The sequence below is a fragment of the Pungitius pungitius genome, chromosome 11 (assembly GCF_949316345.1).
Source record: "Pungitius pungitius chromosome 11, fPunPun2.1, whole genome shotgun sequence".
NCBI lineage: Eukaryota > Metazoa > Chordata > Actinopteri > Perciformes > Gasterosteidae > Pungitius > Pungitius pungitius.
Window position 1 is genome coordinate 1831105 of NC_084910.1, and position 13442 is coordinate 1844546.

At 42.6% G+C, this 13442-nt stretch overlaps 1 protein-coding gene across 2 annotated transcripts in view; it reads right to left on the reverse strand.

Moving 5' to 3' along the window:
* The window catches only part of LOC119197121 (CUB and sushi domain-containing protein 3-like), a 157057-nt gene extending 143834 nt beyond the window's left edge, over positions 1-13223 (reverse strand). For both annotated transcript variants that reach the window (XM_062565524.1, XM_037453152.2), the window contains exon 1: positions 12518-13223. In XM_062565524.1, the coding sequence (XP_062421508.1) occupies positions 12518-12695 (178 nt within the window). In that variant the 5' untranslated portion in view covers positions 12696-13223. The remainder of the gene's footprint in view (positions 1-12517) is intronic.
* Positions 13224-13442: the final 219 nt, after the last annotated feature.

Consider the following 13442-nt stretch of genomic DNA (forward strand, 5'->3'; position numbering starts at 1 on the left):
AAGTTATGTTTTTCAACGGCCCATAGTGAACATAAAGCTATTGATTGCTGTCCAAGTGGGTCAGAAAGTCTCCAGAGACAAGCAACAAGCAAAGTCTTCCAATTTTGTTCCACCAGCTATAACGCTCACTTTCACTGCCCACACAAAATCATGTATCATGCATCTCGCTGCTCTGACTTTGTGAAAAGTAATACCCTCGACACATTAGGTTAAGCATTTCACTACCATTCTCAAACAGCAATAATCGGATTGCTTGGCTAACCTTTGTGTTGTAAATGAGCAGATGTGCCACAGCTAAGTAACTGTGACTCAAACGTGTACTCAAGCATAATCTGTCTCACTTATGAATACAATACCTGTTTGCTCACATAATCACAGTTATTCTTTCACATTTCCACATCCACATTTAAACACAACGTATGAACTCGTTTGGCAACTGAAAAAACAAACTGAAGCAACTTTTTGTACAAGGTTTTCTCGCATGTTGTCTAATGAAATGCAAATTTGATTAAGACGCCTTGTTTACTTTCCCACAATATACATCTCTTGTAATTGCCTTTTCACACTTGGCAGGTAAAGGATGTTTTGCATAGTGTTGGCCATTCATGCCCACACAAATTATGTGGATAAACTCAAAACAAAAAGATCACTTGGCAACTATGCAATTCAAATGGCTTCTAATTAAAAAAAAAAACATAGCAATTTATCTTGGTGATATGTGCGCCTCTTTATAGCAACTGAGAAAAATACATTTCCCTCTTGTCAAGTGTTTTCATTATTTTTTGACAAAGCCTGCGAGCTATTTATATTTTACTGTAAACAACTGTTAAAGAATATGATAATTCTGCAGAACACGTCTAAGCAATCTATTGTGTGATTTCATTGTCCTCACAGTTCCTGCCCCAGAGTCCACCTCCACCCGTTGTCCAGATAATGGACCTTCCCCTGAGACCAACACACTCTGCCTAAATCCAGTGATCTAGTGTCCTGCCATTCTTATAGATCCAGTTATGGATAGCGTATATCTCATGACCACAGAGGTTTATCATGTGATACGTCATAATGAGCTGCTGCCATGGTCTGTTGTATATGTCTAAGTTGCTGTCACCATTCAGCCAGCCGGGTAATTTGAGAGAATTTGCAGAATTGATGCGTCGCCTACGGGGGCAATATGATCCAACCGGTGACGTGGTGCATTCCTAAGTGCTCTAAGGAAAATAGGATTTACCAGGACATTGCTCTTCATCGTCAAAGTCAAAGTCGTCAATATGACGGAAAATAGCGGATGTGTAATTGCAGTTTCCCCAACAGCTGGCGATATTTCATCGCTTGTTTGTTTTACATACGAGTTTTGTCGCAAACTTCTATTTTCAGTGATTATTTATCATAAGCTGTCACGCATACTTGAGTTTAATAAACTGAAATAGAGCCCACCTGTTGTGCACGAGCCATGTCGCCTCCTTTTTTTAAGCTGCCATCAAAAGAGCCACCAACACATTTGCATCTTTAGCTCGTATTTCCAGCTAAACCCAGTTGGACAGGTTGAAAGAAAAGTCACAGCTAATAAAAAGCGCTAGAAGACCTTTGCAGAACAATGCAAAAAAGCCATCAAAAAAGAAGAAATTCCACTAAAATATGTCCCATATATATATATATATATATTTACACGACCACCTGCAGTTACTGCTGTGTATGCATCTCAGACTCAATTCCCTTCAGTAAAATCCCAATCCTTATGAGGACAGAAATGCAGAATAACACACTATTTGAATACTGATGTACGGCTCCAGTCTATTGTTTATCTTCGAAAGTCACATCTTTCATCTTTCGGAGCATGATTATGAGAACATTTTTCAAAGGCTAAATTATTTCCTGGCCATGGACATATGATGATGCAATTGCACTAAGTTGCACTGGCTGCAACAATGTCGTATTCAGTGAACTTTTACAAGAAATGGTACAGTTGTGTAACGTTGTGAATGTCTCTGGAGGAAGCCTTCTATGGGCTGAAAAAGAGCTAAAATGGGTTATCTCCATTTGGGCTTGAAGCTTACAGTCTAAATACAATTTTTAAACTTAATCTAGACAGGCGATTTTCAGCTTCGAGTTTGAGTTTCCTTATTTCATGGAAATGTAGATATAAATTGTTGCAATACCCTTTAAAATGTTACAGCAGAATGATTACTACCAACACTTTTCTTGATTTTATGCTTATTGGAATGAGGCCGTTAGAGCCGCCACAGAACAAAATTCATGAGACATGCAGAGTGAGTCATGGCTGAAATAACCACAAATGCAAGTCAGGTAAACTAGGCTTGGCTTTTGATTAGGTTACAACATCAAAGCCTTATTCTGGAGCAATGCTTGTTGAGAATAACGACCGACAACACAATGAAGCCACTAAACTTTGTGTGCTGCTCAGAAGTTTGTGCTCGGATTCATTCTTTTTTTTGTCCCCTACAGCAAATTAGGCCACATACAGAAATAACATTTAAAGGAAGGTATGAAAAACATGACAGCAACAGAGGTCCATTAAACTTTGCAGGGCTAATTGAAGCTGTTATGACTGATGGCAAAAAAATGTCCCCTAAAGTAAAGAGCTGGAAGCTTGAGCTGACCGAGTGGCTAGTAGGGAAGTGTGGTCAGTGGTCTGCAAGGGGGAGGCAGATTGAGAGTGGAGAGGCCAATTATTATAAAAAAGGGTTAGGGTAGAGAAGTTTTATTTTAAGATAAGTGAGATTTTCAAAAGCTTGTTTCGATTGGTGAAATAGCGGGTGCCACTTTTAGAGGAGGACTGGCTTTAAAAATGATTCAGTACAGAAGGGAGCGTGGAAGTGGGTTTTGACAGAGGGAGCCGGAAGTTTGTGGAGCTGGCAGCATGTATGACTCTGCTGTTGTGATCAAAGCTCAGTTTGTTGGCCAGGATCAAGGAGACGCACTTTAAGCTCTCCAAAAATCTCCACTGGCTGGCCGTTGATGAAAGTTTGGCCAAAATTGGTGGTGAGTTGATTTTGGGTGTCAAGGCTGAGCTCTTCAGCTTGCTGGCATTGAGGAGGTGGTGACAGGAGGAGGCCTGGTGTTTAAGGAGGACCCTGACGTAGCACCCGGGGGGGCGGGGGGGGGGGGGTCCAAGCGAAGGGGGAAAATGTGAGGGAAGCACGCCACAGCATCCTCTATCCCTCTCTCTGTATGTGGGAGGGTGCAGAACGACAGCAAGGACCTCACCCTGAAACGCTTCAGTGTTTGTCAAGCATTAGCTAGCTTCTGTTCAGAGTAATACTGTTTGTGTAGGGTTAGCGATGTTTGTAAGGCTGATTGTTCTGATGTCCTGGAGATGACAGAACAGATGCTCATATAGCTGAGATATTAATTTCAGCCTCTCTTTCTGTCTGTCTTCCTCCATCTCAGATGTATGTTTTCCTTTCATCCCTCGGGATCACCCTCTCTTTGTTTCACTCCACTCCTTAATAGTTTCCTTCAAAGCCAAAATGTAAACAACCTTGTTTTCTTCCCCCATATACATTATGAATCATACTGGAATGCTGTTAAGCACATGAGCATCTCCATTAGAACTGAACAAAAAAAAGAGGATTGTTGTGATTATTCACCTTCAACAGAAACATGAAAAAGAATAGAAAGTGAGCTTCACTGTTTATTAGACATGTATTAAATCCCTTTACTACTTGCAGCTACAGTATGTCTTCTTTGAAATCCACTGCCATCTCCTTCCTGTTTCGACCTCTTTCATCACTTCAATTGAAACACGCCCTCCCTTGGGTTTTCTGCAACCCCATGTTAGCATCATGCCGCTACAACGACCATAACTTGTGATGAGAAACCAAATTAAGAACATGCTGTGATTGCACAGTGGGGAAAATGCGGTGGAGAAATGCGAATCAGTATCATAATGCACAAGTGGAGGAAAAACGGGCCTCGGCAGGCCGCCAGGCGGGCTGACAGCCAGCTCAAGAACAGTCCCAGCTGTTCCTCAAATAGTTGCATTTACCCGTGCCCTTTAGGACACGAGACTCTCACCACACAACCCCGTTGATGCTTATGACTGGTTGCTCGCCGAGCGAAACAGAGGCCGCAAAAGGGCCGATGTCTCCCACCCTGATGAGATTTCTGAAGGGATTTGTCTCTTTCTCAGTTTGAATCGAATGTGTGTGATTACATATTTATATGTTTTCTTGGCCTGATGGAGCTTTTCACTAATGCAAAGGGTGAAACAGGACTACTGAATGGAATTATCTCTGCCTTGCCCGGAAATACGGATATTTTAAGCATAATGAAACGAAATAAACCACAGGGCTGTGTACTTTTTGGAAGGTAAACAAAGAACATTACGCATCATATTAAAAAATATAATGTGTTGCAGGATAAAGACATTCATGTTCATGAGCAACAACATTTTGGCTTTCCGGTCTCGGAAGGCTCAAATGCCCCCTACAGAAGTAAACAGCCAACACGTTGTCCTCCAACATTAATGTAGCTATTTAGCTGGGCCATAAAGAGGTGTCATTATGTGGGGTACAGAGATGGGGAGGAAGAGTCATTTACTGCCATCCAAATTATTATGAGTGACAAACAGTCCATTTGGTAATGGATGATTGCTCATGGGTGTTGCCCATCAGGATTGCCCACCCCAATCAACTCTTTTTGAACAAAGCATGATTAAACAGGTTTAGAAAATAAACATTTATAGTGTGACCCGCTCCCTTTCAGGTAATTGCAGGGCAGATTTAAGTGGTTAACATTCTCTTTCCTTCCCTCTGGCAGTAAAACCGGTGAATTGTGAAGACTCCAGAACTTGCATGGTTTGACTAATGTACGTTCCATTTGCTATATCAATGTTTCCCATACCATTATATATCCCCCCTCCTCATGCCCCCCCAACCAGTGCATGGTCCTAAAACTGTTAAAATTTATTTGCCTATGGTCCCTTTTTTAAGTGGCAGTCTGCATGTCCAAAACCATTTTTTCAATGAGACAATAGGCTTTATTTTATATAACAAAACCCTGTGGCTTAGAGTGATCAGAGTATTATTGAAATGAAAGTATTTGTGCCTTGGTTAATGTCATTCAATGTATTGCAGGAAAAAAATGTTGTTGCACGATTTTTGGCACAAGTAAGTATATTCTACTGCATTAAAGAAACAACAAATGCATATTCTTCTCAGTATTGCATTTAGGTTGTGATTAAGACATTTTTTGGGGTTCTTCCTAAAGGTCTAAACATGGCGATCTGTGGACAAACAAAACAGGAGGACATGAGGCGAGGTCTATTGGACCCTGTAAATGGACTAAACAGCTCTACAGTGTCAGAAGAAAGGATGCTGCAATGTTAAATCGTACCATTATGTGACATTGGGTCATTTGGCAGGTAGGAGACCCAGGAGAATTTTGTACACACACATCTGGAACAATTTGGGGTTGGTTGTCTTGTCCAAGGACACTTCAACAACTGGACAAGAAAAGGCCCGTCCATCCTTTGACTAATGGCTAACATGCTCAAAAACCGGAGATACTGCCGTACCAGGCACAATACATCACTTTGTAATCATAAACCTGGTGTTATTTCAGCCAACGAGAGCCTGTGTCATAGACTGAGACCAAAGAACGTCGAGTAGAGGTGAACTCATTCTCCGGCACTCTCATTAGATGTTTCTGTTTCAAATGTTTCTTCCTGCACAATAGTATAATTCATACGCAAGTGCACAGTGCAAAAACTCATGCACTGCAAGTCAATGCATGATAAAAAAAAAAAACACTAAAATGCACAATTCTAGAGTGTAAAAAGAAAGGTGCCTTACTTTGAACCAAGCTAGGGCTACCAGTCGATGCACAAAAAACTTATTTTTTCCTTCACCCTTCATACATGATAGTGTCTTTCTTCAAACCAATCCTGAGCCCAATATCCACAAGCCTGCTGAGCTATGCGCTTTCAAGCTCCGCTTCTTGATTTATTTTTGCCATGTATTATTTTCCCTCCGCTTGATACTCCATTTCCTTGCGATTGACTGTGGAGAATGCTTAGTCAAGGACGCCTCTTCTTCACGGATGGCATTTCATCATTGTTCATGATGATGGCCTATCACAAACAGAGGGGGAGGCAACAGCTGCACTCCTAGCAATCAAAGTTAAAGTACAAAAAACAACCTGCATTGATTTGCACCTGACCTTATAGGTGAGTCAGCCAGCATAGAGATATCCATCAGTGATGGCTGGTTACAGTGCACCGACTGGAAACGATGGAGCCCTTACCAATTACAACAAAGGTCAACCAACAACCTCCCTTTATTTGCAGCAAAGTATTGACGGTTTTCTGACAAAACACAACAAAGAGAAACAGTGGCGTTGTATAGAGACACTCCCTTGAGCGTGGATTTATGAAAGCAGAAATTAGAATTAAAGAGTCTGTTGCGGACAATCATTGATCCGAGGAAATGCGCACGGCAGTAAAAAAAATGACACCTTTTGTGGTTTGTCTGCCGTCATCCCTTTAGCGCCTGAATCTTCTGGGGCTGCCGGGTATCAAATCAGAGCTCCCCCGGGTCTATGAGTAGCTGTTCTGTGAGCCACGTACATAAAATATGTAGACAAGACCAAATCATCTTTCATCAGTACAGCCTGGAATACAACATGACGACTGCAAGGACCCAGACAGCACCCTTAGTAGACAGAAATCTTAAATTGATGTCCCCAGAGAGAGGGAATTTATCTGCATGGCCGCGCTGCACCCTCACAGTTCAGAACTGAACGTGCGTTATGGCGGCCCCCACTATGCTTGTCTGCATGCTTGATGAAAGGGAAATAGGTTACGTACAGCAGAGACAGAAAAACGGGCTTTCTAGAGAATGACTATTACCTCATGAGTGTGTCACCGCAATTTGGGAAAGGGCTCTGAAATATTCCATTTGGTGGTTTTGAATTGCCAGGCACTGAGGTGAGAAATAGTCAAATCAAATACACTGCCACACTAAAGACAGCTGGCACAAAACCAAATACACACCGTTGTATTAGGAAATATCAGAAGTTGTGCGTTTGAATAGCCGGGTGCAATAACTGTTTCCCAGTGGCTGCATGCTTCTGGTGCTTTACTCACCTCCCAACAGATACAGTGTTTCATGGCTAGACACCAATACCTCCTCAAAGTGCTACTGAGCCATATTGCACCTGATGCCAGGCTACCACTGAGAGAGCTGCTGTACAACAGGAAACTGAGCCAACAACACATTACAGGACGCCTGTCTCTCTAGCCTCCGATCTTCTAAAGACACAATAACATCAACACTTCCCTTTCCCCGAAGAAGGGAAACAGAAAGAGTCAGAACCTGTGTAAAGGTACCAAAAAAAAAGATGAAAAAGGACTCAATTGGTTCATCTTTTAAAGTAGAAAACACACAGCACTTATAACCCTGCTAACATGGCAAGGATGTTATTTTTCAGATTCCTGAAAGATCACAATTATGGAAACCTTTGCATCAAATTTTTGCTGGCTGCAGTTATTGAAATACGGCGCCCTACGCCACCTTGGGGAAAGAAAACTAATGGTGACGGAAGTTAACTTGCAAACATGTGGATCTCAAAACCCACACGCTAAACGCTAAATGCTTTTGCATTTGTTTTGATAGTTTCTAACCAAACATTTGTAAGACCTGTCCACTTCACTAATCTACAGAGTATATTACATAATTAAATACTTCAATCGAATTACAATTTCGGTCTCTGGCTGTAAAACACCAAAAGGCTTTGTGAATCAATGTCAATTTTCCTCTTTAAAGATCCATAAACTGGTCTTTACATCTGGGAGGTTGTCAGACACCTCGCAATCAGTCAGTCAGTTAAAGTGTTAAGTAGCAGAATGAACAATTACCCAAGCAATACATGAACACATTATGGTTCATTCATAGCATTAAGAGGAGTAACACTCAATTTAAGGTGACAACTAATTTCTATAATTGATCTCTCTCAATAATTTTCAAAAAAGTTACCGCTTAGTTTTCCGTTGATCGACCAACCAACTAACTGTTGCAATGCAAATTTCCTATCTGCCTGCCAATCCTGCTTTGTTGATTTTCTTTCTCCCAAGAAAATGAATGTTTACTAGAACCTTGCCCTTCGCCCTCCGCAGACAACGAGGAGGCAGAGGACACACAAGGGCACCCGAAGCAGTGGGAGCTACACTCGTCCTATTCAATAGAAAATAGAATTCATTCTGATACTTAATATTTCATCATTATCAAATATTAAATACAATCATATCTCATATTAAAACGACATCAATAAATAAAAGAACACAGAAAACAATAAATTAAAGAACACCACACTTATTATAACACTAATTGTTGTGGGTGGCACACTTGAGGAGTTATAACTCCACCATCTATTGCTCTTACCGGTACTGATAATGCTTTTAGGTTCCATGAGTCCGCTGCCAGTGAAATGTAATTATATTGGCTCGCAGCTTCACCTCAATGACACTGTCTGTCCGTGATAATTATCTTATGACCAAAACTAATCTCTCTTTTAAACAGAGACTGGAAAATAAATTAGTGCCTGGATAAATACAGCTCCAAAGGCCATAGCAAAAACGGCAAAAATCAGATAACTAGTTAATCTTTGTATAATATGATTAATTCATATTATCATTAATATGATATAATTATTACTTGTTTTTTTTTTAAATGCTGCAAATACAGCATGGAGCATCCAATAAATAATAACTAATTGCATACAAAAGCGGCCACACTTGAAAACAGGCAAGCCAATTGTTAAATTTATAGCAATGTGCAGAAATCAATTGTTTCAATTCTGCTGATCTGAGCGCCACTCGGAGGCAACAGACAGCATGTGGTTTACTCGTCTAGTAGATGGAACACACGGCATTCCTCAATACTGATAGCGAAGTTGAGAGTGGGAACATGTATCTGTTAAGCTGTCCCCACCCACCATTTTAATTGCTGTGAAATATGCTGTGGAATCACAGCAGTCTCCACTTAGCAGTCTACCTCCTCATTACTTTCACATCACCCCACTTTGTTTCCCTGGCCACCATCGCTGCTGCCTGCTCTCCTGTCACATGTGAAAAAATCCACAGAGACAAACAAGAACAGCAGTGGACTCTGAGGGGAAATATTCATAATTATGGTTATAAAGTCAGTAACTCTGGATATATATACTGTGAATATATTCTTTCACAAAACAAGGGGAAAGAATGCTGCATTTGATTTCTTCTTCTTTCTTTACAACTACGATGTATGTTCAAATATCTTCTTGGTTTCCACATTTGAACGACTGCATAGATAAAGGCCAAATGGATATCTTGGCCTTTACAGTTTTATCTGTGGATACCGTAAAACCTCCTCCTGGAGAACACAATGCACCTGGAATTGGTAGCCTTGACTTTGGGAGCAACGGCTCCTCAGCCTATTACACTTAATCTCAACAAACGGTGAGCTACTTTTCTCCCTGAAGACAAGATATTGCCAATCTCTCTCCCTCAAGAGCACTGCTTATATTAAAACTGACACCTGAGAAGAAGGGACTTAATCAGAACCAGCAAACTAAACCCGACCTTCGCATGGACCTGTCAACATCTCAGGGCCTGGCATGGGCCTTTAGCCCCGGCGAGAGGCCCGTGGGTGAACTGAGTCTTACGTTGGTAAACCACTAGGGCCATCAGTCAGATGTCAACACTAAAAGAGGCATCAAGAACCCCAGGTGTAAAAGTATTACTGTTCCTGTATCCGGGGAAATTGGATATTGTTCCCTCCAGTTACATATAACCTTTATTTCACTAGGAAGTCACATTAAGATTAAAAACAAGACAGGGTCAAATAGCAGGATTCTACACGAAACAAGACAACAATAGTAGAAAATAAAGATTAACAGGCCAGGATTGTTGTCGTGTTAGTTAATTGAATCAAATGCTGGTAGTTCTAAGTTAAAATAATTTAAAGAGATACAGGTCTTAAGTTTGAGTTTGGCCTGCAGATCTTGCCAGGACCAAGGAATGTAGAGGAACAGGTTTGCTTTGCCCCCGTATGTGCCCATAGTTCCAGTTGAACTCAGGTAATTTTTTCTACTGTTGTGGAGGTCAAGAACCCGAGGGGCAGTGGGATAATGCCTCAAAGTCCCTGTAGATAGTGCATAATTACACAGACAAATTGTAATCCTGATTAGCCCCAGCAGCCTTTCCAGCCTGTTTACATAATCACATTGAGAGAAAGACTTCATCAAGGGCTCAGTGGCCAGATTACTGTCTGTGCAGAACCCAACTGATTACCAGTAATTAGTGACTGTGCTGATATAGAGTTTTAACGAAAATGACAAATGGGCCAACGTTTTTAAAACAACGTAGAATCCAAAAGGAAATTGGAGAAAAAAAAAGTGTAATCACAAGAACCAGTAGTGGGACACAACAGATGGACACATTTCCAACAATCTGTTTGCTATCATCTATCGTCGATGTCATTCGACGTGCCAACGTCAGCACAGCAAACAGGCCAGAGCCTGGGTTTGGGTTTGATCCAGGGCTTTTGCTCCGTTTATCCAAATTAATTTCCTGCAACTTTGCTTTCAAATTTGTTGTCAATGTCAACTGATTTTTTTAGTTTCCCTGAGGATTAGGTGACACAGTTCAAGCTGATGTCCACAGGTGCTGAACCGCTGCAATTAGAACATAATATATACAAATATATCAAGCCTAGCCGGGCAGGATTATTAATTACAAAACTAAGTTGCCAAATGTCCTTAAATGCCACCTTATAGCGGAGTGCCAAGAAACAGGTGAATGACACAACTTTGTGAACCACCGACGCACATGGATCCAAAAATAATCCAACATGAAAAACCACCTCCAACAAAGCAGTGTACAAAGTTTGCTAGATCGAGGGTGTTTTGGAAAGCATCATTATCTTAACAGTAGAGGTGAGTCTATCTCTATCTTTTTCCTTCTGCAAACATCGTGTCACCTGTCAGAACGGGGAAAATACAGGTGGTAGTTTCCACCTGCACATCTTGTTCGGTGTCACTATTTCCTGTGCTCTTTTCCAACAGGAGATCTGGGCCTCCTCCTCAACTCTTCCCCTGTCCTCCCCAATTCATCGCTGGCTGCCTCCCTAATAAGTGACAGAAGAAGGAGGATTGGCAGCAGCAGCGAGATTTGACGTTGCCCTAATGTGGGCGGTAAAGAAACAACACTGTGCACGACTCTGCTGGGCTCAACTTGGCTCGTGCTTCGTGGCCGCTGCTGCTCTGGATGCTGCACACCTTGGCCCCCCCCCCCCCCCCCCCCAAAAGACTGACACAAGAATTGCTCAAGGGGGTGAACAATCTGCATGTAAATTAATATCTGCGAGTGCCCATACTCCGCCATACGTGCATTTAACAGATAACCGCCATGCATTTGCATATGAAATGTCTTTGACGCACACAAAATGGGCATACACACAAACACGCCAGGAAGAAAAACGTTTTGAGGGGTTGAATTTTTTTTTCTTTGGCTTTAATTCTAATGATAAATGAACACAGTCAGTGTAACATTACTGAGCTTCTACACAAAGACAGAGAATAACACACACACTTACATAGTTTTATAAACCCCACATAACAAATTGTTTATTACATTTCCCCTGTTTAAATGTCAGTTGACAATGAATGAGCAGATGTTTCATGCAGTGTGGTAAATAAGCAACAATTGCTTCGACTGATTTTATTTCTGAAAACTGCATTAAAGTTACGTTTAAGGAGTGATGAAACTGTCACCGGGCTACATGAAAGTAGTTGATAAATACAGAAATACAGAAGAATAAAAGGCAATCAGCAGTTACCTCACCAGCTAGAGCGAGTATTCAAATGGGAAGACCTCGAGAAAGAGGCACTAGAATACTAACAAGCCCACCTACACCTGTCTGCACTGGCCGGTCCGATAAACCCCAGTGGACAGATTGGTTCCACACTACTAATTGCCTCGGCACCCTGAAATTGTTCCAGAGCCATTCGTCTCATGTGGGATTGGACTGACGCAAATCCCACATAAATTCTCGAAAACCCCGACCCAGAAAAGAGAAATAAGGGCGGACGGCTCAAGCCTAAAACACATACGAATATTTATTTTACACCATGTAGGCAATCTGCAGTGCATGCGCCTCAACGATTCACTAGTTGGACCACTAAGCAAAGCAGCTCACGTAGGCTATTAGAAGAAGCGTAGGCTACTATTGAGCGACTCAGTGAAAGCCTGCATTGAGCGCCAAACGGGGGAAATGCGTCTCTCAAAACTCTATCCAGTAAACCGTGGCAGCCTATTTTGCGCACGTCTGTAACGTTAAAGCTTTGATTTCTCACACGCACGCACGCACGCACGCACGCAGGCAGGCAGGCAGGCACACAACACACTCTCACGAACCTACATACAAACGCACACACGCACACACACGACGCACGCGGGCGCACACACTCTGGCCCACCAAGTGCACCAGAAAACACAGAGGCTTGCTGCAGTGGCTCCTACCTCTCACACAAGTGAACATCAGTGAAAAGATGAGATTCCAAAAAACAATTCCCGTCCTAATCCGCATCGTTCTGCCTTGAACAAAGTCCCCATGGCCACATTTAACGCATCTCCTGTTGAAAACGTCCCGCAGTTCAATAGATCCGTCGTAGTATCCGTCTCTGTAAATCCCCTTCATGTTCTCAACTAGCACATGTAACCTACAGGCTGTTTGCGTAGTGTTTGGTTGGAGGAGAGTCTCTTTCGCTGCTCACAGGAGGAACAGGCACACAGCCGCCCGCCGCTATGTCAGCTGATGGGAGACAAGTGAGCGAGACTGAATTTCAAGGGAGGACCACGGCGACCTGGACGAAGGCTCAACCATCTCGGCTGAGAGGGGCATCAAGTGTGAGCATCTCTGGCTGCGCGCTCACGCATCTGCTGTAAAGCATCTCTCCTGTCAACCGGCTGAGGGCAGAAGAGGAGTCTAGCCTGTCTTTGAAAGCTGCTTTCATCGATCGGTATGGGAACCACGCAGAGCGAGAGAGAGAAAAGGTGGCGGGGAGGGAGTGACGGTGGTGTGGCGAAGTGGAGAGAGAGAGAGAGATAGAGATGGTCCGGTGTAGGTATGTCCCACCAACATTATGTGGTTGATGTGTGGCTAACAAATCACGAAGTGGGAACAGAGAGATGTGGGTGGGGAAGGGAGGAGGAGAGGCACTTCTTCATGGGAAGATTGTAAATCCCGAGAGGGAAATGAACTCTGTTAATGACAGCATGTGGTTTATGTGTTTGAGACGAGGGGGGACGGGGGGGTGGGGGTTGCGGGGGGCCAAGGTAAAGGGGGCTGGGTAGGTGACACTCAAGACAGGCTGCATCCCGTCCCAAAAGCGGATGAAAGAAATTTGCCTGCTAGGCAATCCCACCATAACTCTGATTTTCATTC